Genomic DNA, 24,055 nt, shown 5'->3' with positions numbered 1-24,055 from the left:
GTTAACGCTCATGGGGTGGGGTTTAAAATAAAAGTCCCGCCTAACTAGGGTATAAGAAGTTGCGTCTGCGCTCCTGCGGTACACGCGCGCGCATCAGCAGAGCTCGAGCGCGTCTGAGTGAAATCACGTGAATGTGAATGACTCGGTCACACCGGGCTGGACAGCACGCGCGCACACTAAGGTCGGTTTGTTTGCATGGATGAAACATTGAGTTTGATGTGTTTGATGTGATCTATATGCGTTCCGAGCACGCGCAAAAACCAACGAGATGTAAAAATCTTAGAGAGTCGTGTCTGACTTCAGAACTCGAATGCATGAAAATAAGCTTTAGGGCACTGTGTTAAGGTGAGCTTTAATGGCTGGCATGCATATATAGCTGTGTGTGTGTGTGTGTGTGTGTGTGTGTGTGTGTGTGTGTGTTTTATTGCAAGTCACAAGCGTATGAAATATTGCACGTGCGTGTGATTAGCGGCGAATAATAAACCACGCTCGTGCAAGAAATGCTGAAACAGCTTTTCATACCGAGAGAAGAAAAAAGAACTGCATTAAGAAGTCAAAGCCAGAGAGAGTTTTAAAACTAAGTCAGTGTTTATTCTCCTCTAACACTACATGAGAGGTGTTGAGATGGAGCAGATGTGTGTAAACACTCTTGGAGACTAAAGAAGCGCATGGAAGTGAGAAATTATAACCGGTGAAAGAATAATGAATCATTTATTTCTCTTGATTTGCATTCCCAGGTGAAGAGGAGAGTTTACGTTGGGTTTATTGTCTCTGTGCTTTTATCTGGAAATGAAGCAGCACTGGTTCAGCATTCCCGTGCTGCTCCTCGTGTACGTCCAGACGGCTTTCGCTATGTTCATCCCCAACGGCACACACCTGGAAGCCATGATGGAGAAGTACATGGATAAGGAGGACTCGTGGTGGGAATCCAGGCCGAGGGGCAAGAGGGCGATCTCGCACGGCGACATGCAGCTGATCCTCGACCTTCACAACAAGCTCAGGGGTCAGGTTTATCCTCCTGCGTCCAACATGGAGTACATGGTGAGATCCAGTTAATAAAGGTTACCCCATACTGCATCGTCTAAAACCACGGTGTCCAGTTTGAGCAGTAGGTCAGTAGCAGCATTGTCCACGAGCTATAAATCTCTCCTCAGTGTTTGCATGAAGATTACACCTGTCCAAATCTGTGCATCGGTTTCACACTGCTATAGTGGAGGTGAAAAGAATCCTGAATGATGGACGAGTTTGTGGTCGACTGCAAACAGTTTAGTCCAGCAGGAAGGCAGCAGCGCCATCGTACCCTTATTGCCCCTTCACTCAAACCTCAGCTCCCCTGCTGCTGCTGCTGCTGCTGCTGCTGCTGCTGCTGGACTCCAGCCAAAGCTCCTGTTTCTTCTGGTTTCTTCTTGTTTCTTGGAGTAGTGGCTCTTCAGCAAATACCACACTGTAGTCCTCAGAAGATTTGTCCAGCACAGTGCAGTGCAGTTGGCAACAGTTGAGAGAAATACTGGCTCTCAGGTCAAAGGTCACGAGTTCATGTTCAGAGATCAAATTTCGAGCCAAACATAGGGAAAGGATTTCATTATGTCTGACAGGTGCAGTGACTGTTATAGTGAAGGAGGCGTGGCGTTTGTGTCAGTCCTGCTGAAGGAGGCGTGGCCTCTGTGCCTGTCAGTCTCCATGAAGGGGGCGTGGCCTTGTTTTTTATTGCATTTAATCATCTCTAAATTGGATCGTATTGAATCTTTGGCTTTTTTAAATGGCAGGTAGGATTTTAGAAGCGGGAATTTAGAGGTTTTTTATTTTTATTTTTATGAAGTTTCTGTAAATGTAACTGCGTTACTGGTTACTTGTTTGCACTAAATGGACTTTTTAGTGATAAATAACGGTACATACTGACTTCTCTTCCCGCAGAAATGCTGTCATATATATTCTGGATTATAAGGGAAAAAAAGGTTGAATTGGATTTGAAAGATTTCCATCAGGAATTTGGAGAGTCAGTTTTGTGCATGCGTTTAATTCATTTAAAACTATTATTTTATTATTATTCATATGATGTTTTTCAGAAAAAAATTCACTATAGTGTTCTATAGCTAAAGTCAGCTGAAACGTGTGCAGTGGATGAGACCTGCCGAGTAACAGTTTCAGACATTAGAGCAGTAGAATCAGAGAAAAGCAAATAAATAGTATGTATGAAATACAGTAATTGCTAGGAGTATATTGAGTACTGTAATGACGACAGAAAGGCTTCACATTTCACATACTTGCTTTTAAAAGTAATTGCACTTTAAAAAAAATAAATAAATAAAAAACCTCAGCCGTGTTTTCAGTATGCGTTGAAACTGACGCCGGCCGGCTCTGTCGGCTCTCGGGGTAATCTGTTCATCTCCGGAGCCGAGCAGAACAGTGTGTTCCTCTGTGTGGCCCCCCAAAGAGCAGAGCACAATAAGCAACCGGCCGCCCCAAAGACGTCTGGGTAATTACTCTGAACAGGAAACACTGGAGGTCACAGAGGGTTCTTGTTTCAGCTGGAGTGAACTCTAAAGTCAGGACTCAGTAGTAATGAGGAATTACAGCAAGTGAGCGGTGGCAGAACGCCAAACTCGGGTAACAGAAGCTCCACGAGACGGAGTTCGGAGCGTGAAATAAGACGAGCGGATTGCAGCATTGCACTCACATCGAGAAACTGTATGCTCGTGGCGAAGATAATCACAGGCCATCTGCCAAAACGGCTATGTTTATGAAGGTTTATTGCTGTTGTACGACCGAGCTACTCACGTTCACCTATTTATGGAAATGCTTGGCTAACCAGAGCCAGTCCTGACTCTCGACACTTTCCCTTATTCGCATGAAGTTGAGCGAAACTTGTTTAATGCAATGTGTTTTACTAGAACGGTTTAAAAAAATCACTGGATTTAAAGAATGGCCATTTTATAGACATGCACATGGAACGAATTAGCATCTACAATCAGCTTTAAGTGCACATTAGTAAGGTTCAGGTGGATGAATGAAGCAGCATGGTGCACAATGGAGAGCGTCCGAGCTTCTACACAAAGCTCTTTGTCCAAATACACTGACGCACAAACACATTATAGCTGCTAAAGCCATGATCTGATCTCTTATCAGAGAGTCATGGTAAGCACACAGCCAGGAACTGACGCACGAAATGACAGTTTGAGGCTTTACCATGCCGAAATCACAGAAACCTTATTTACGCTCGCATTACAATCAAATAAATAATCAACACGGCCCCTTTCACCTTAAGACATGTTCGTTACAAGGATAATGGAGCTAACAAGTAATAGAAACGTGTGTGTGTGTGTGTGTGTGTGGTCTCAGGTGTGGGACACTGAGTTGGAGCGCAGTGCAGAGGATTGGGCTCACACCTGTCTGTGGCAGCACGGCCCGTCTCACCTGCTCACGCAGATCGGACAGAACCTGGGGGCGCACTGGGGCAGGTGAACTTCAGCTCTTACATAAATCACTCCATGTCCTTTCACCAAAATATTTTTCAACATCAAACTTTGTTGTCATTGTGATCACCTCTCTACGCTTTCAAGTACAGTGTGAGAAATACTGCGTATACAACACCAGAGTTCACACTAATATTCATCCGTCAGGAGTACCGTCACTACTGTAATACATATTACTGTATATACACTACACTATACCCGGTACACACACACAGTATGTAGTGTAGTGTGTAGTGTGTAGGATGGCATCTTATTGTTGAATATAGTACGGAAGATAGTATAGTATCAAACATACTCAGTTTGTGTTGTATTCAGTGTAGTATTATGTAGTACATCATACATGTAGTATTATGTAGTAAATCATAGTACAGTATGGTGTACTGCAGGAAGGTATCTGTGAAACTGACTGTGGAATGTTATAGTATAGTGCAGTATTTATGTAGTATTATACAGAACATTAAAGCATACCAGTATTTTGTAGTGCGGTAGAATTGCAGTATGAAATGTAGTATAGTGTAGGATTAGCAGTCACTGTATCTTTAGTAAAATGCACAGTATAGTACAGTACAGTATAGAGAGTCACTGCTATATGTTTTTAATCAGTCTGTTATTAAAGGGATAATGTATCTGTTTCATTTAATTTTTCGTAGAGAACGACCTCCGACCTTTCACGTGCAGGCGTGGTATGATGAAGTTCAGCACTTCAGCTTCCCCTATCCACAGGAGTGTAACCCCTACTGTCCCTACAGGTGCTCGGGACCCGTCTGTACACACTACACACAGGTACACACACTTTTAAATCACTATACAGCTGTTCGGTGTTTAAACAATACAACGTAAAGTTTGAAGACAGCATGTGTAACTGAGGTGGAGTATATTCTTTAAAAACCATGAAGTGCAGAAACGAGTGAAGTCGGCTTGCAGCGTTTGTCCACCCATCTCCTTTTATAGTGTGATATAATGTCAAATGTAATGTTTTATATATATATATGAGAGAGAGAGAGAGAGAGAGAGAGAGACCGACCACAACATGATTTAAAACATTCAGCCATTCACGTTATTCGATGCTCAGTCCAGGGAACAGGTTGTTTTCACACATGGTGAAGTCATTCACGTTCACCTGAAGTGAACTCCAGATGTGCTCAGGTCCAGAAGAACAGTGCAGGTGTTAAAACAGCCGATACAGACAGAATATGATGGATGTAATATAGAGTATAACTCTTAGCTCCAGGCAGTTTTGTGTGTTGTTGCTCAGAGAGAATGATCGTAGTCACATGACTGCTGATAAACTGAACCGGTGTCTGTCTGCAGTTGGTTTGGGCCACCAGCAATAAAATCGGCTGTGCCATCAACGTGTGTTACAACATGAACGTCTGGGGAATGATCTGGGCCAAAGCCGTCTATCTAGTGTGTAATTACTCACCACCGTAAGTAAACAACCCCTTGTGTGTTTTATTGTCACATGAATTAGTCATGTAAAAACCTTTTCCCTTCATTAACATACATCATTTAACTCGGATGCAGTTAACCCCGGACGACGGGCGGTTCAAAAGCACAGAAGGCAATAAGTCAGCTATAACAGTGTTTTACTGTAGTAAAGGGCTGTTTCGATGATGTTAGGGGGAACTGGTGGGGTCATGCGCCGTATAAACATGGCCGGCCGTGTTCAGCGTGTCCATCCAGCTACGGAGGAGGCTGCAGGGACAACCTCTGCTATAAAGGTACCACCGTTTGTTCATTTAACATCTAGTTCATTATTACTGTCAACACTTCCACGGGTAAATTAACACTTGCAGTGTGAAACACTTCTAGGATTTAATTAGAATCCAGTACTGAATTATTAGTGTTAAATAATTCTAAATAAATAAGGTGGAATCAACACCCATTGTGTTAAATATTTAATTATATAAGATTAAATAAGTTGGATAGGATTGTGGGTGTTAATGAGCACTCGAATCACTCCTGTGTTTGGACCTGTCACTGTTCTGAGAGCAGCAGGTGTTGACGTGTGACTATTTATATATATTTATATATTCAGATGATGGCAGTCCGAGATCTTTCGCCCCCGAGCCAGAAGAGAGTAATTACATTGAGCCGGAGCCATCGCACAGCCAATCGTCTCCACCTGCTGATCACTCACACACCCCGACACCAGCCCCGACACCAGCGCCGACACCGTCACGTAACCACGGCCTGGACAGGAACGAGATCATCAACACTCAGCAAATGTGTAAGAGCTTTATCCACGTTCATACATACGTACGCAACCCTTACAGTGTTACCGTAACTCTTACAGCTATTACCGTGTAACGTTTTAACGTAAATAAACAAATAAATGTTGAATGAGCGTCTTTACTAAACGTTTACTAAAAGTTTGAGTTCTTTTGCAGAGAATGAAGTTTTAAATAAGTAGATCATCACAATGTCAAGAAATTGTCAGTGGAATGGTTTTGGAATACGCTCTTAAGAAAAGTGGATGATCTGGAGTCAGCCTGAGTGTGTTATTACATCAGCGAACATAGCAGCCAATCATGTTGCAATATGCAAATGAGAGTTTGCAGTCGTGATTAACAGGCGAAGAAGCAAAGACCATTGATTTAAATAAAAACAAAGTGTTAACAGCAACATTACACCATTACACATGGTAAAGTTCCTGGTCATGCAAGCTCCGCCCACATCCGCACGTGTAAACATTTCCTGACAGATTTCTTGTCAGTCAGATGTCCTCTTCCTCGTCCTGTTTCGCAGCTCAGCAGGTGGAGTGTGATGTAAAGTTACGTGATCGGTGTAAAGGAACCACCTGCAACAGGTGAACGCTTTATTTTCTCACCTTTCTGTGTTGTATTGCACTCGAATATCACTCTACTTCTTTCACTCTACTTGTTATTCCCGGTTATTTCTTCACCAATAACTTTCTTTTCTTTTTTTTTTAAAACAGGTATGAATGTCCACCTGGTTGTTTATACAACTACGGAAAAGTGTTGGGATCGGGATATTATGATGTGGTACGTGATTTAAACTACGATCATGTGTATTACACGCAGGCACATTTTCCAAATTAGAACAATGAGGAACAGGAAGTCAGACGGCGGTGATGAAGGACGACTGCACTTTATATTTATCTCTGATTTAACACGGCTGTTTCAACTCATCAGCTCATTAACACGCCCTTCACACGTCTGTAAAGACGCAACAGTAGAGTCTCCGATGAGATTGTTTGGGTACCTTTATATTATCATTCATTAAGTTCCATTACACCACGCCGCTGTTGAGTTCTGGATGGCGGTTGATCAGAAGGTGTTGATTAATTTTCTAGAACAGCGGCTCTGACAGTAGCGCAGCTGCAAATCACAGCTTTATTCATAATTAACACGCCCGTACTAATACATTTACATTTAAAAATTGTTGGTAAATTTCGGATGAAGGAAAGGAGTCAAATTATTAACCAAACAGACAGCTGCTTCCAATCAGAAAGTTATAAAAATAAAAACATCATAAATGTTAAAAAGATAGCACAATGTCTACAATATTTCAGAAAAGTACATTATGACATAATTGATCACAATAATGATGATATCTTGGCGTAATGCCCAGCCCTAGCATCATATTCCAGCCAATCAGCAGCCTAATCTCAGTTGATTCAAAAGATAGAAACATGAATGTAGTTAATACAATAAATACTTAACAAACAAATTTATAGAACATGATGCTGTTTTATTCAGCAATCCGGTATCTGTGGCGCCGGTTTGCACGCCGGGATTATAGACGATGACGGAGGCTGGCTGGACGTCACCAGAATCGGCAGACGAAGACGTTTCACCAAGTCCTACCAAAACGGAGTTCAGACGCTGGCGTAAGTCTCCGAGCTGCTCCAGCTCCATCGCACTGACTCGCACTGACTCGCACTCACTCACACTGACTCGCACTGACTCGCGGAGGAAAAGAACAGAGCTCTGACTTTTATTTTTCATTCTGATATCTATTTTTCCTCCGCAGGAAAGAGCAGAGCGCTAATGCCTTCACTGTGTCAAAGGTACCAGGTCAGTACACATTACATTAGCTAATAACTAATAAACTACCACGTGCGTACAGTAAACCTCAGAACAGAAGCTGTTATGGATTTGATCTTTTCTTTTGCAGTAAAAGCGATATCCTGTGACATGACGGTGGCTGAATACTGCCCTTTCAAAAAGCCCGTCACACATTGTCCAAGGTTATTGACTTTTACTCGACTTTCCAGATAAGATAATGCGTGCACGTGTAAGCAGATAATCAGCAATGCGTGTAATTAATGAGCCGCTGTCTGTCGTTTAAATGAAGTGTTTGCTTTTCCAGGTTGTACTGTCCTCGTAACTGCCTCTACAACAGCCACGCCCGCGTGATCGGGACCCGTTACTATGCGGATGTAAGTTCTGTCTATATATCAATTTGAGAAAAGTTTACACGTGTATATAAATTATTTAAAAAAAAAAAAAAAGTGTTCATTTCTCTTGAACGTTTCCATTTTCCATCTGGAACTGAAATGGAATTATTGTTATTTACACATCTGAAGGTACGAATGACAGAAAACTAAATGAAATGAAGCAAAAGCAGACACCGGCTGGTTTCCACATTTTGTAGTGATACAGTCTCTAACCCTGGCCCATGAAATTGGTGGGAAAATGGAAGGCCTCTGATTTAGAGAACATACTTAAACAAATAGGGTTATTACACAGGAGCTATCAAAACAAGTCTGGGGCAAAGTTCTGGAAAAGTTTCAATCAGGGTTTAAGGGGAATTAATCAGAGAAGCAACTAGGAATGAACTGAGAATGAACATGCTCAGTATGATGCTCCCACCACCACGCTTCAAGGCAGGGATAGTGTTCTCAGCGTGATGAGCAGTGTTGGGTTTCCACCGAATATAGAGGTTTACATTTAACTTTAAAGTTAGATTTGGGTCTCATCAGACCAGAGAACTTGCTGAATCTCCAACACGCCTTTTAGCAAACTTCAAACAGGATCTTGTATGGCTCAGTACTGCACATCAGGTCAGAGTGGGAAATGAGATCATGGGTCAGTGACCTGACGTGTGTATGGAGGATGCACGCTTTACAGTAACATTTTTCAGAAGTTTTGTTCTCTCCAGTACTGAAACTCCCCTCTCTCTCTCTCTCTCTCTCTCTCTCTCTCTCTCTCTCCTCTGTGTGTTTTTTTAATCAGAGCTCCAGTATTTGTCGGGCTGCGATTCACGCCGGTGTGATTCAGAATGATTCGGGTGGATATCTGGACGTGATGCCGGTGGACAAGCGGCGACACTACAGCGGCTCGAACCAGAACCGAGTCACATCAGAGAGGTAACTTCTGTCATGTTAGAAAGAAACCACAAACAAGCGTAAACTCCTCTGTCCTGAAGATACAGCTTTACCTCTGACTGTTACAAAGCGCTGACACTGGAGACTCCTTCCATACATGTTAAATAAACAACAGAAAACTTTGATTTTTTAATCCGTTTATTATCAGTGGAGCGTCCGCCGTACACGTCGCTGTGAACGAGCCGTTACTATAGAAACCATAACGTATCAGAACGAGTGCATTAATATAAACCTGCGCTACTGTCAGAGCCGCTGTTCTAGAGAACTAATCAACACAGCGCTGTGGGCTGGCGTGATGTTACGCACTCTTTAATGTCAGCGCTGGGAAAAAGCGCAATAATGCAGTGGACGAGTTAAAACGCTGTGCCGGTGATGTCATGCTGGTTTCAGTTGGGCATTAAATCAGCTGATCTAATTTAATGTAATTTGCGGTCGAGTCGAAGCTTCTAGGTTTGAGGAGGATAAAAGGACCACCCAGAGTATGGGTTTAGTGCCTCGAGTCATAAAACATGTAAATGATGTGTGTGTGTGAGTGTGTGAGTGAAGCCAAATGAACAGCCATTATTCTTCTTCCTCCCTCCAGCTTGCGGAATCCCACCGGAGGAAAAGCGTTCCGAGTTTTTGCGGTGATCTGAAGCCCCAGTCCAAGGACACACACCGTAGTGGAGCAGAACGGCCAACAATAACAGCGTCCCTCACGCTGAGCTGAAAAATCTCTCAACAGATACAAAAAAGACATTAACGCCAACCATATGGCTAATCGAGAAGCAGCGGACTTCAGCTTTGTGTACATGTTCTGTATAATATCATGTTGTAAATGGTTCTTTCTCTAAACGTTTCTGCGGAAGGACACAGAGGCCAGGCGTTCATTTTTTCTGTCCCGATTTCTTAACGAGAGAAAAATGTCTTAGCTAGTTAGCTAGATAGCATAGTTTTCCAGGATTTATCTCAGTATTGCAGTGTATATAGATTATTTGTAGCTGCAGCTCTGCCGGAACACTTGCTAGCAGAAACCTTTCAAACGTTGGCTAGCGTGCTAGTGGACTTGCACCATATAAATTTGTCGCCAGTAGTTTACACAATAGTTAGCTTGTATAGTGCAGCTAATACTTAATAATAACTAACATTAGCTAGTTTTTCAGTATAATTAGTACCTAATACTGTAGTTATGCTAACTTTAGCTGAACATGGATAGCTATTAGTGTCAAATATCTACAAGTGGAAAGCTAACATTAGCTAAGCTAATTAGTGAAGAAGCTGTGCTAGCGTTGCTAAATCAGAATATTCCAATTCTGCCACTTCAGTTCATGCTTTAATTCAAAAGTTGTGATGTTTCTTTTGCTCAGCTAATATACAGGCAAGTTAATGAAGATGTAAAAATGAAAGTTTAATCCTTCATGGTGTCTCAGATAATATTAATATCTGCTACAGCTAATGCTAGTAAGGAGTTGTGTATAAGAACATGGGTAAAAGGTTAGCTCGTGTTTCTAAATCAGATAGTTTCTAAATGTTAATTCTGACAGGAATACCACTTCTGGCTTGAACTGTGCATCTAATGCGTGCTTGAAGAGTCGAAATTGTAAAATCAAACTTTCTGATCCATGAGCCAGTCGTTATAAGATAACAGGACAGAAAAAAGAGACAGAAAATTAGCATGGCCTCTTTGTACTTTTGTACACTGTTCTGTTTTTTGTTAACAAGTTCTTCTTCTTTCGTTATTTTATTTTGTAAGGGTCGTCTATCTGTACATAAAGGTTTCGATTACTTGCTTACTGGGTTGCCAGTTTATTAGGTACACCTCCATTGTATCTAACCTCCACTTCATCATCATGTTAAGTGTCACTGCTGTAGCAGGAAAAAATAACACCACACGGATATAATCTGCTCAGTGCTGCCCCCTTTTGATTAACGAACAAGGTGTAGACGGGTGTCAATACTTTTGTGCAGAGTAACAGATCATACACAGTGCATCTATAGCGTAGGTGAACCTGATAAAACGGCAACTCGGTGTATATAATCCGTATTAACACCCCTGAGTTTTGTTCCTTATGCGAGGTTACGACGTCGACGAAGTTTCTATTTTTGTATTTTTCGTATCTCTGCCACAGCGGAGTTCGACCTGGCAGGCCAGGAACAATCGCTCGACACAATTCGGATGATTTCCCACGTGAGAGTGTGTGTGAAAGGGGGATGAGGGAACTGACGGTGAAACGTTACTACAAGTATTTATTATTCGTCCGTACTGAATGAAGCTACGCTTCAGTGGGCATGTGCAGATATTTACATTTTTATATCACAATAAATGAATAACCTTTCTTTATTACTGCTACACATTATATAAATGGAAGGTAAAGACTGAAAAACACAATATCATAAAGATATATATATATATTAGAATATACTGTATATCTGATTCATGTTTATGTTTTTAGGAAAACATTAACAGCATAAGACAAAATATATCCACATATATTTCCACAAAGTGTTCAAAACCTGGTCTTGGTTTTCTTTTCCACAAAAATAAATACAATCCGCAAAATACAAATATATGACGTCTGAATATTGTAGTAAACCGTATAAGCGATGATCAGCACATGCCTACTCATCAGTCCTTATTATCTATTCCGAATAATCCACCTGCAGGGGAACATGTGTTATTTTCTTCATTAAAATAAATGTCAATATGATCAAAGCTGATTCTGTGTGTGTGTGTGTGTGTGTGTGTGTGTGTGTGTGTGTGTGTGTAAAACTGAGCTGCTTTGTGCTTTATTTATTTCACTCTGGAATTTAGCCGAGCTGCAGAATGAAAAACTGAAAGCTGATCACACCTCAAAACACTCGCACACAAAGATGGCCATTGTGATCGCGCGTGTGTGTGTGTGTGTGACTTCTCACCCTCGTTTCCTACTACCGCTCTCTATCAGAGTCGCTACCTGCTGAGCTCCAATCTGAGCTTTTTATAAAGTGAATGCGTAAATAAAGTTGTAAAGTTAACCTCAGAAATCTTTTGCAGCTTTATTATTATTATTATTATTATTATTATTATTATTATTACATTTTCTTTAAAGTTAATTGATCTTAATTCTGGGTAATTTAATAATTCTAAATTAAATATGACCTTAACCAAAGAGGCTTTCTGAACACTTTTTGTCTGCAAGAAAACACACATGACTAATTTAGCGTCGGTTTTTTTTTTTTTTTTACTGAGGTAATTTTCATGTTAACTCAAAAACAATTATTTTAAATCTTCTTCCCTTATTACATCAGCAGTTCATTTAAGCTACATAGTTTTTTTTTTTTTTTTTAAAAAACAACAACGCCAAACAAATAAATTCTTTAGCATATTTACTATAATGCTAATTGTGCGATTAGCATTTTGTCTGTTTACTGTAATGCTAGCTCGTCACTTAGTTTGTTTATTGTAGCATGTTTATCGCTATTTGTATTAGCGATAAATGTTTCCATGACATTGAAATGAAATATCACCGAAAAAGAACCGAAAACAAAAGACACAACCAAACCAAATGCGTTGGACTGGACGTAAGAGAAGCAGAACACACAACACACTCCTTTTGAAAAGTGGTCAGTCATGGCAACAAAAATATACACAAAGAGCAAGCTAGTTAATGGCAGAGGTGTACCATTCTGCTAGCTAGCCTATTACTGTTCTTTAATATAAATTGTAAATATAAACTGTTCTTAAATCTTAAACACAGACAATGGAAAGACACAGAGACTGAAAATGAGACAAACTCATCAGGAACATCAACATTTACTTCAGGTGTGTGATTATAGTTAGCATTAACGGCTAACAACACTGATATGAGTTCTGCACTGCAGAGGTATTTGAAGAGGAAAAAACACGTTTCAAAATGTTTTCTCTGAAGGAATCTGAAAGGGTGTGTGTGTGTGTGTGTGTGTGTGTGTGTGTGTGTGTGTGTGTTTGTAAAAGGCTCAGCTTGGTTCTCAAGGGTAAGAAACCTCAAGAAGGTGATTCTCCAGCAGCTTCTGAAAGGCCTCCAGATGTTTATGAGCGTTTGTTCATCAGTTATCATTGTGCGATCCTGAGGAAAGTTCCAGATCTCCGTGGAGAAGAGGCATGCATCAGAGCTGTGTCAAAATTCACACACAGGTGAGCTCGCAGGTCACAGGGCTGGGAAACGACTCCAAAACCATGGAGCAACGGGAACATGACGATGTACCCCCCACACCCCCCCCCCCCCCCCCCACACACACACACAGTGACTCTCTCTCTCTCTCTCTCTCTCTCTCTCTCTCTCTCTCTCTCTCTAATCTAGCATCAGGCCACTTCACACATGCAGGTTTCACACACTTCTGCTGTTTTTTTTACTCGCTTATCACGGCGTATTTCAGGCCACAGCCAGGCTGGTGGTCCTTCTACTTCAAGCATCGCAGTTACCATGGTTACCTTCTGATGTACATGCTAGTTTACTATCATGCTAGTTTGTGATTAGCTTGTTTACTCTCATGCTAGTTTGTGATTAGCTTTTTTACTATAATGCTAGTTTGTGATTAGCTTATTTACTATAATGCTAGCTAGTGTTTAAATCTGTTTACTGTAATGCTAGTTTGTGATTAGCTTGTTTACTGTAATGCTAGTTTGTGATTAGCTTGTTTACTGTAATGCTAGTTTGTGATTAGCTTGTTTACTGTAATGCTAGCTAGTGTTTAAATCTGTTTACTGTAATGCTAGTTTGTGATTAGCTTGTTTACTGTAATGCTAGTTTGTGATTAGCTTGTTTACTGTAATGCTAGCTAGTGTTTAAATCTGTTTACTGTAATGCTAGTTTGTGATTAGCTTGTTTACTATAATGCTAATCTGGTTAGGAACTAAAGTTGTGAGCGGGGAACGTCGTATCACACGAATCTTTCAGGCATGTCTCTTTGCCACAGGCTAGTGTGAATGTCGGGTTAGTACCATCGTAGTCTATTCTGTTGAATAGTTATATTCTGTCTAGCTGTTGTATAGACTACGATAGTACAACTATTAGAGTTAACAAAGTTTTTCTCATGAACCAGTCCGGTCTAGTCCGGTCCAGTCCGGTCCAGTCCAGTTCAGTGTGTAGCGCTTGCTAATCTATTGTAATGTGTTGTTATTCTGAGTCATTGTTGATCTTAGCATGTCGCACCCCTGAAATTATGCGGTTCTGATTACACGCTCACCAACATGTGTTTGACATTTTTTCCTCATTTGCCTCCGGCCTGCAGCTGGAAATACGTATAGACCGCATTGGTGTGTGCATTCATATAGAGTCCCGTGTGTGTGTGTGTATGTGTGTGTGTGATATATATGCGGGTCAGCAATGACTACCTTCGTGTAAGCTTTATTTTCTCTCGCTCCCACGCTGAGGTTTAATGAACACGATCCTGACATGCGTGCAGCGCTGCGGTGGGGCTTCTCCTCGCTCTGCTGGTTTTCGTAATGATAACGGGTTATAAATGTTCACACACTGACCCTCGCCACACAAATAGCACATGTATTTGAGAATGTTTTTTTTTTTTTTAAATTCAACCGTGACCTAAACCTGGTGAAAATGAGACGAATTCCCGCGAGGAGGAACAACAGGAAACGAGTCGCTATAAAACTGAGATTAGACGTTACGGGACTAATTTTAGAGACGTCTCGCGGCGTTCAGGTGAGGTGTGATTATATGTGTATCTCACTTATTGCTCCAGAAACGTCTGCTTGCTAGCGAGGGAGCAGTATTAAAGAGATATTAATCAAATTGAATTAGTTTCTCATTCTCTGTAGGTTTGAACTCTATGATTATTTGCTTGAAGAATGCTGTCGCAGGCAAAAAATCACAAATCCTAACAGGATGCTTTGGTCGTAAAACTCCTTTAACTCACTTAACGCCAGATCACAGCGCAGTAGCGGCCCAGGGCTGCTTATATTTTTATCTGGCCTACATACAGCCATGAACTTATCTCAATCTAGCAGCCAAAACACAAAGCTCCACCGGACGAGACCGCATCTTACAGTCGGAGCGCTTTCGGTCCAAAACTGACGTGTAGAGAACATCACCCATCAGACCCACCGTACGCCGTTACCCCACCTGTCCGACCTGCTACTGATGTTATTTTACCACAAGCAGGGATCAATTCTCAAATCAGGTGTTCATTCATTTTTTAGAACAGCAGCTCTGACAGGTTTATTCATAATTAATGCGCTCGTTCTGATACGTCATCGTTTCTATAGTAACAGCTCATTCAAAAAAATAGTAATAAAAACAGTGCTGGAGACATTTCTGACCGTCAGAGTTAAAAGTTGAAGTTTTCTTACTTCTTCAGGACAGAGGAGAGCGACACCTGTGAGGGAACGACTGTTTATAGCTGCTATAATGCAAGCTACTGTCCCAACGTTGATCATTAAAGCATGTCCCCAAGTGTTCTATTCCCCTTATACCACAGCAATTTACCAGTGAGGACAATTTTTTTACTTATTAAAGAACAACAGGTCTGACTTTTTATCCATTTATAGTTACATTGTGAAACAAATTGTTTCCTGTTCTCACTTGCATTGTAGCAGCTATAAACACTCGTTCGCTCGCATAATCGCAGCTTGTTGTGTTACCGAGAAACCGTAAAGAAGCGTAAACTCCTCTGTCCTGAAGATGTTGGAAAACGTAAAGTTACAGACTGTTACAAAGCGCTGAGACTGGAGACTCCTTCCATACATGTTACATAAACACGTTTCTCCTTACAGAAAAACTTCACCAGGTCAACCATTACACACGCTTTTTAATCCGTTTATGTGAACGAGCCGTTACTATGGAAACTATGACGTATCAGAACGAGCGCATTCATTACGAATAAAGCTGCTGTTGTAGAAAATGAATCAACACCTTTAACACTGACCAATCAGAATCCAGAATACAGCAGCGATGTGGTTTAATGAGAAATTTATCTACAGTATGTTCACCTGCTCACGCAGTCTGCTGAGGAACTCGGCCGAGGTTTCATAGGCGTTTTCTCGTACAGTGTGACATACTGTAAAAGTACACCTTCTTTTTCAGTCTCTCTCTCTCTCTCTCTCTCTCTCTCTCTCTCGCCCAGAGGTTTCCCCACAGCCCCAAACTGCCCCCTTCAATGCTCCTGAAAAACCTTTGCAAAAATTTTCCACCAGGCTAAAAACAGCATCCTGAAACCTGGCACGGACCCCGGTGCCCACCTGTCGCTGACCCCAGCACAGTACACACACACACACACACACACACACCACATGCATACCTATTTCCAGAGTAATATTTATAAACGTAATTAAATCATAAAATTTGCTTTATTACGAGTGCATGGTGTGCTGCCTAAAAGCACAGCTCTGACATTCAGACTCTGAGGAACTGAGGAGAGCTGGATTTATACAGATGATGGATGAGGAGGCAAAAGCAGACATATGATGCAGACTCACAGCACACACACACACACACACACACACACACACACACACACGTATATATATATATACATATAACCAGAGTTTTAAAAAAAAACAACAACAAAAAAACCAGTGAATAATTACATACACATCACACACACAGATACTAAACCATCTCTCTGGAAAATCCAGGAAGGAAAGTTCATGTCTTTGTACACACTGCCCTCCGCTGGCCTCGTTCTCCTGCTGGGAAAAAAAAAAGCACTACAGACTTCTTTAATGGTTTCCATCATGTAATGGGAATCAGCTGAATGGTTACCATTCGTTTCTCCAGGTTTCCCTGAGGAACTCTGGACTATTCCTAATTCTGTGATTTCAGCAGTATTTTAAGATCATTACTCACCACACTGTACAATCCCAATAAATTCTGTAACAGACTGTGGGTCCGTCTCAATCAGCTCGCTACTTCCCTAGGTAGTGAATCAGTGTATGGTGTACACGAGACAAGGCACTGGTAAGGACTCTGGCTCACTACACACTGCAACACGACTACGTACTCGCCATGTAAAACGCTTAATCGTACGTGTTTCTGTCATGGTACTTCAAGCAGGATCGTAGGTTAGCTAGGGTATTTTTAAAAATCATTAAACACTTAAAAGTTATGACTCAAGCAAACCGTATATTGAACGTCACATAAAGTAAAAAATCGCTAACGTAAGTAATCATTCGAGAGCCACAATAACAAGCTACTTTCATTCACAGACGAAGGAAATGAAGTCATCAGTGTCCCAGTGTGTAGTGAGACAGAGTCCATAGCAGAGCCCCAACTTGTGTACATCATATACTGAGTCACTACCGAGGGAGCTGGGGAGCTGATCGAGACACACCCTATTACGTCCAGTAAGGGAACAGAGTGAGCATCGATGCGCCCTGGTTTTGGCGATGCATCGTGGGATTTTTTAGGGAGCGAACGTTCCAGCGCACTGGAAGGATTTTGCGACTGAGACAGCCCTTAAAATGGCCGACTCCCTGATCAGCGCCCTGAACTTCTGAACTAGGGAGCTGATCGAGACGCACCCAGTGTGACAGCGTGTGTTCTGTCGTAGAGTCCCATTATACGATGAAGATCCTCTAACGGTAGACCTGCGATTGAACAACGCGACTAGGTTCTGCTCACGTCATCAAGCATCCGGAAATCAGCTCGTGCTGAAAATGAACTCGAGGTCATGAGGAGATTTTTAGACCAGTTTCCCAGCAGTGCCTCGGGGTTTATTTATTTATTTTAGTTAAAATTCTGCAGATCATCAAATTGAGCTTACAACATTAACTCCAGTTTGTTTTCTCCCTCAGGTTTTATTAAACACATTACACAACCTGAGCGCATTGTTTTACACACACACACGCACACACACACGCACACACACACGCACACACACACATCACTCGTGCATAACGAATCAAATGTTGTGCAAAAATGAGATCAAAGATAAACACAAAGTGCACTATTTACTCCCGTGTGTGTGTGTGTGTGTGTGTGTGTGTGTGTGTGTGTTTAACCGCTTGTGACTCTGAAGCCAAAGTGTACACACCCGAACACAGAAGTGTAACAGCGTTAACGCTGGTCCCAGCCCCGGTGTTTATGTGGTACAGGGGTTTATGCGTGTAAACAAAGCCACGGGCTACTTATAGTCCACGCGACTTAGCGAAAGCGGCTCACGGGGCCACGGTCTTTTCCGAATCACGTCATCCTTGACCTTTCTGCTGTTTGGAGACGGTGTTTGATTTCCCCTGCCGCAGGAGCAGCGACAGCCGTAAAAGAGCGGCTTTGTCCCGGTCGGATGGAGGCCAAACCGCTAGAGAGTGGCACGAGACCAGCCGAGCTCGCTCCTCATCCTCACCTGGCTTAAATTAAAGCTTTCACATGAAATCAAGCGGCCGATTTAAAAAGGAGAGCTGATTATAAACTGCGCCATTGTGGCCTAGCGAGCGACCGGCTAGTCAAAAGGTTAAACCAACACGCTTAGTGTTTATTACATGATTTCTGTTTGCTAATGTTGCTAACAATTACGGGAAGCTTGTAGCCACCAGATCAGCAAGGCGCAGTAAATGTGTATGTGTTCCCTCCGACGCTGTGAGGCTCATACAGCTGCTACACGCTGAAGTACTTCACTAACATTTAAAAGCATGTTTCTTCTGGAATCCTGGATCGTGATTGGTTAAAGGTGCTGATTAATGAATTCTCTAGAACAGCGGCTCTGACAGGAGCGCAGCTGCAAATCACAGCTTTATTTATAATTAACGCGCTCGTTCTGATTCGTTATGGTTTCTATAGTAACGGCTCGTTCATGGGGACATGTACAGCGAACGCTCCACTGATAATAAACTGGTTAAGATGTGTTATGATACAGTAGGTTTCTTAAAGTAAGGAGCTGTTTATGTAACATTTATGGAAGGAGTCTCCAGTGTCAGAGGTAAAGCTGTAACTTTAAGTTCTCCGACGTCTTCAGGACAGAGGAGTTTACGCTTCTTTGCGGTTTCTCGCTAACACGCCAAGCTGCGGGGTTTTTTGTCTTATTAACTGAGAGAGAGAGAGAGAGAGAGAGAGAGAGAGAGAGTGAGAGAGAGAAGCAAGGAAACTAAAAATGGATACAAAATATAAACGGATATGCAGCATTCTTTAATCAATAAAACATTTTATCTCTTGGCAAATCGCTGTGGTGTAAGAAGAATAAAGCACTTGACGAGTCTGATGAAGTCGTACGCCGATGCAGGAGCGTCCGAGCCGAGATCAGATTTAATCACAGCGGGAGCTCGGTGGAGTAAGCTCATCACTTTTTGTTGGAGTTTATTATGTGCTTGAACATACTGTTTTCAGCATTTTAAAGTCAGCCTCATCAAGTCTGAGTAGCGAGGGAGAGTTTTACAGAGGACACGGGGGAGGAAAAGGAAAAAAAACAGGGTCTGTGTGGAAGAAGCCAAAATCCGCCTCGCTTCAGGGAAGTTTGGCGCAGTTCATAACGCTCTCGTCCTGATTATCGAGGAAAGAGCGAACACAGCAGAACCCTGTGTGTGTGTGTGTGTGTGTGTGTGTGTGTGTGTGTGTGTGTGTGTGTGTGTGTGTGGGGACCTGAGGGAAACAGTGAGGTTCAGCTGAGCAGAAGGAAAATAAAGATCCTGTTCAGACTCTTCACTTCTTCTTCAGCTCAAAAACATATCTGGATTTTTGCATTGCATTTTAGATGTATTTTCTCTTCCTGGTGTGTGTGTGTGTGTGTGTGTGTGTGTGTGTGTGTGTGTGTTTGTGTGTGTGGGGTTTTGTATTAATGTGTGCATAACAAAAATTTGCCTCTTTTTCATTTTTCTCCAGAGACTCGACATCAGTCCCAGTTTCATCCTGTTTTTATTTCTTTATTATTGATTTTCTGTATATTTTATTCATGCAGTCGTCCTCTCTGAGGTTTTCAGATTTCATCGAGCTCCTTGAGTTTGCTGTGTTTGGAGTTTTTTGGTGTTTTTTTGAGGCCCAGCTCTTGTGCATATCTCCCCTGAAATGCACTGAGATTAATTCCACATGCCACTCAGTGGGAGCGCAGATTGAAACTCGACCCTTCTTGGTTCCTCCAGGATGCCAGTGGAGCTCTGGCTCCGACACCCGGCCTCTGATTGACGTGTTTTGCTTTCGGACAGCGGCTGATCCCACGCCAACGGCAGCAGCTCTGACCCGAACACACTTCCTCCACACACCGAGCGCGAATCAGTCACTCAGGGTTGTGTCTCGTTATCCCCCGGGCCCTGTCCTTCAATTTATCACATTATAATTACAACATTTATTTTAAAATCCATTATACGTGTTATTATCATCTTAAAACTATTAGCAATATAAACAATACTGATGAAAATGGAGATTAGCTGAGATTAGTCCTGGGTCTGAATTCTGCTTCTTTAGTTGGAATGGCTACCAGTTTATAGCCACCAGTTTAAACCTTTCAACCATTTGTCATTTTAGCCACATTTTAATCTTTAACATTTAAAAAAATCACGTTTCCCAAATGTTAAAATTCATCCGTATTATTATTAATATACGACCGAAGGGAAGCCTGTAGACTGTAAACAGCAGCGGGCCGAGTACAGCGCCCTGAGGGATGCCTCGAGTAACAGCAACAAAAAGAGGATTTTTCTTTTTCTTTTTGATCTGCCGAGACACGTTCAACATGTCCAATTAAGCACTCGAGCTGCAAGGCTAATGAAGTTAGTTAACAAGTCTCAGAATCTTATAGCCTCCAGTTTAGCATGGTGCACTAAATGTACATTAAAAGATTTAATACATACTTATTGTGCTATTTTACCAGACTGTTTATATACATATGGTGTGTTTAGAGTTGTGTGTCTGTGTGTGTGATGATTCAGACATGGAGTTTGAATTACTGCTAAACTGGTAGCCGTTAGCTTCCATTATTTGTTAAGCCGTGTAGCTGCAGTACAAAGCTCAAGAAACAAACTTCATACTAAAAGTTGGAGCAGAGGGACATGGTGGATATTTCGATTTCAGCCACATTGTCCCCATAATAAATAGTTTTCATTGAAGAATTAAGTAATCATTTATTTCTATAGTTTCTATTTATTTATTTCATGGATTTTAAACGCAGCTCTATGTGAGTTACAGTATATAATTTTAAAAACAAGTATAAAATAAAAAAAACAACGCATTCTCTCATTCTATTTTAATTCTTTGCATGCAATTAATAATAATAATGATTGCGTTAAAAAAATCATAACACAAAGATCAAAGTACAAATAATGCAGCACTGTACAGTCACTAATTCATGATCTTTTCATTGTTTGCTGCTCCGTTACATTCTTTATCTTTTTTTGAAATCACAGACGAGTCTCTCGGAATATCCCCGTTAAACTTGTTCTGTATAATCCAGGTCGACGTTTCAGAAGCTCTCCTGCTCTCTGCTCTTTAATATTTAACGCTTTCCTCTGTACCTCTTGATGGCAGCATCTGCCTTACCCATGATGCTTCAGGGCAGACGTGAGGAAGCGGATACACACCGACTCGACTCGGGGGAGAAACAGCAAACACACCCCGAGATCAGGAGAGAAAAACAGCATCCGCTTCCTGCTGATGAGGTGATTCACTTGATTTACTCACTCAGCTGGAATCAGATCATTAAACACAAACCAGGAGCAGACCCCTAATAGAATTTTTTTCCTTTTATTGTTACTTTATTGTGTTAGAATTACACTTCACCTGTATGTGTGTATATATATCAATACAATAGATGTCTACTTTCAATTTTCTTTGAGAAGTTGTTTTATATGCAAATTAGGCAGTAGATAATTAAGTCTTTGCTAATCTGCATACCACTTTGTTTTCTTTTTTCTTTCATTCTTCTTCTTTTTTTTTTTTTTGATCTAATGGATCTCATTTAATAACTCGCCCAGTCAGCAGACTTCATCATCGTTTATCTACACAGCATAATTTCATGGATTTTTTTCCCCCAAGTGCACAGTTACATGGACAAAAAGTCATTTTTGTGGATGTTTCTTCCTTAAATAAACATCAAACAGAGAATATTTAAGTGTCAATCATTGCATCACCTGAAGATGTGTCTACACGTACATTACAGAACATTAGCAAATCGTAATTCAAGCTTTTTTTGCAAGATATGATTCAATATTGATTCAATTTGGATTAAATTATGAGGAAAGGTTGAGATTTCTCCATGAGAAACATCCAGAGGTCTGAGTCATCACTCGTCATGTACTCGGTATGTGATCACTTTCAGGGGTTCTTTTAGTGTTCTTTCCATAACTAAGGCTTCTTAGCCTTATGAAAGTGGTCTATGGGGAACCCTTCCTGATAGGGAAACAAGTTTAGACTATAAAAGGGTTCTACAGAGGGAGACGTGAAGAACCCTTAAATCTTAGAACCTTAAATCTTCTTAAAATCCCTGTTTCTGTTTGAATTGTTTAATTAAAGGGGATGACTGAAGGGAAAATCAGCTCCTGTATGTTTTGGTATATTGGTGGATGTTTTGTTATTGCTGATATACGGTAAAAGGAAACTTGATGTAATGTGTAAAATGTAATCGATCGAACAGTTACTACTGTAAAGATTATTTTTTCGTTTTAACGTTCTTGTCATTTTTACAGTAAACTCTGTAGATGTTTTTTTTTCACACTGTGTCCTCCAGTACAGAACTCTTCCTTCCTAGCCATATTTTCTGCAAGGTTTTGACACTTTTATATAATTTTCTACCTGAGAACCGCTAGAGAATAGAACATCACCACCGTTCCTGCTTAAATCCTGAATAAAGAGAGTGTTTGCATTTCTATCATCTCTCCTGTTCCTTGCGAGACGGAGCTCAGACGCGGGCTGGAGACGAGCTGCACCGCATACTGATCATGCCAGGAGAAATGTATTCTGGTTCCACTTTTATGAACCTCAGAAATGAGAACATTTTTCAAGCGATGCTCGTGCGGCAGCTCTGTCGCTGTGAGGAGACACCATCACACGTCTCCTTGAAAAGGTGAGAAGCGCATCAGTTCCCTGAGCTCGGAGTCATGCTGCGTTACAGGTGAACACCGACATGTGATTAACATTCTCCTCCACGACCACGGCGCCATTAAACAGCGGTCAAATCTCTCCAGCACTGATGTTTCATGTTTTATGAACCTGTACCGTAATATCATGAGCAGCAGTTGTTCTTTTTTTACTCATCCTGTACTAGTCTCGTGTTCGTCCAATTAAATACTTTATAGAGTGTATAGTGTATACACCCCGCCCCCAAGGGCATCTTTCTCTATAGTAGCAGCTCCTTACCAGTAAACATGGTTCACCTGTGTTTTTTTTCCCTGTATGTCTTCACAAACACTATTCCCATTTCCAAATGAGAATAAATATTTGGAGTTTATTCATGCCTAAGTGGGCGGAGTTTATCTGAGTTGGTGGTTTTGTGACTCTTTTCAGAGGCGTATTTAACCGTCATGGAGCTGCTCAGTGTCGGACTGTCGCTGCCTAAGACTGATGGGGAGCACGATCCCGTCTTCATACACCGTCTCCATCAGTAAGACTCAGTAATGTCATTTTATCTCACCACTCAGACGCATCAGATATCTCCCGGTGACGATCCTGCGGCTCTCCGTCACCATCGGCAACGCTGACGCTCGACCACGACTCTAACACATACGCCATAACTCCAAAAACACATGCATCTCGTCGTCTAGTATTAAAGTAGTCTACGTTAGTGTAGATTCAGCTTAGACAGTTGAGATAGTCGTCTAAACTAAGTTTCTTTTAGACATTTCATGAGGATTTGAATGTCTGAAGTGTACGATGGTGTCTGCACATGTTCATGATAACAGTTCAATCCTGAACTACATCATTATTTATTCTATATGCGAATGTTCCAGAAGTTTCCTTCTCCACTCGTACGCTGCCTCTCCAAACTACATGTGCCATATAGCTTTAAATATGACACCTTCATGTTTGATAGACCTCAACACCTTCACACTCTGATGCTATGGGCCTTTACATACCGCAGGATTATCACACTCCTGCGCACGGTGTGAGATCAGTGCTATTTTTAAACTAAATATTAATCGAAGGTAAAGTCTGATGAAAAAAAACACATCCTTTTGCACCAAATGTAGTCAATCAACTGAGACATGTTTAGCGTCTACAGTTTTCTTCTTCAGTTTCTTGGACAGCCAGATGCCACGCCCTTTAGGCCCCGCCTCCTAATGTGTAGCGATAAGCAAATAGCAAGAAGTGATGCAGTCCTGAAAACTTAAAGTTACACCTTTTCCTCTGATTGTTATAAAGCT

The 24,055-nt window shown here is 41.5% G+C and overlaps 1 protein-coding gene and 1 long non-coding RNA gene across 3 annotated transcripts; both read left to right on the top strand.

Moving 5' to 3' along the window:
• Window positions 1-62: 62 nt before the first annotated feature.
• Window positions 63-10,684, top strand: crispld1b (cysteine-rich secretory protein LCCL domain containing 1b). Its single transcript, XM_053652052.1, has 15 exons — window positions 63-181; window positions 738-1,041; window positions 3,340-3,458; window positions 4,124-4,256; window positions 4,785-4,900; window positions 5,094-5,194; window positions 5,512-5,703; window positions 6,222-6,282; window positions 6,412-6,478; window positions 7,196-7,326; window positions 7,470-7,513; window positions 7,614-7,686; window positions 7,809-7,878; window positions 8,675-8,808; window positions 9,410-10,684. Exons 2-15 carry the CDS (start codon window positions 790-792, stop codon window positions 9,459-9,461), a joined length of 1,545 nt encoding a protein of 514 aa, XP_053508027.1. The 5' UTR covers window positions 63-181; window positions 738-789; the 3' UTR covers window positions 9,462-10,684.
• A 1,697-nt stretch (window positions 10,685-12,381) lies between these two features.
• LOC128624523 (uncharacterized) lies at window positions 12,382-23,176 on the top strand. 2 transcript variants are annotated; one of them, XR_008388776.1, is made up of 4 exons: window positions 12,382-12,607; window positions 12,779-12,958; window positions 21,225-21,355; window positions 21,671-23,176. It is a non-coding gene; the product is annotated as an uncharacterized LOC128624523 (long non-coding RNA). The 2 variants fall into 2 exon arrangements; XR_008388775.1 differs by having other exon boundaries at window positions 21,225-23,176.
• Window positions 23,177-24,055: the final 879 nt, after the last annotated feature.

Source organism: Ictalurus furcatus, chromosome 20, assembly GCF_023375685.1.
Source record: "Ictalurus furcatus strain D&B chromosome 20, Billie_1.0, whole genome shotgun sequence".
Classification (NCBI taxonomy): domain Eukaryota; kingdom Metazoa; phylum Chordata; class Actinopteri; order Siluriformes; family Ictaluridae; genus Ictalurus; species Ictalurus furcatus.
This window is presented reverse-complemented; position numbering and strand designations above follow the sequence as displayed.

Coding starts and splice junctions, on each gene's coding strand:
- crispld1b (XM_053652052.1), top strand. CDS start 790: ATGAAGCAGCACTGGTTCAGCATTCCCGTGCTGCTCCTCGTGTACGTC. Junction 6,283..6,411: donor AAAGGAACCACCTGCAACAG/GTGAACGCTTTA, acceptor TTTTTAAAACAG/GTATGAATGTCCACCTGGTT. Junction 7,514..7,613: donor CACTGTGTCAAAGGTACCAG/GTCAGTACACAT, acceptor TTTCTTTTGCAG/TAAAAGCGATATCCTGTGAC.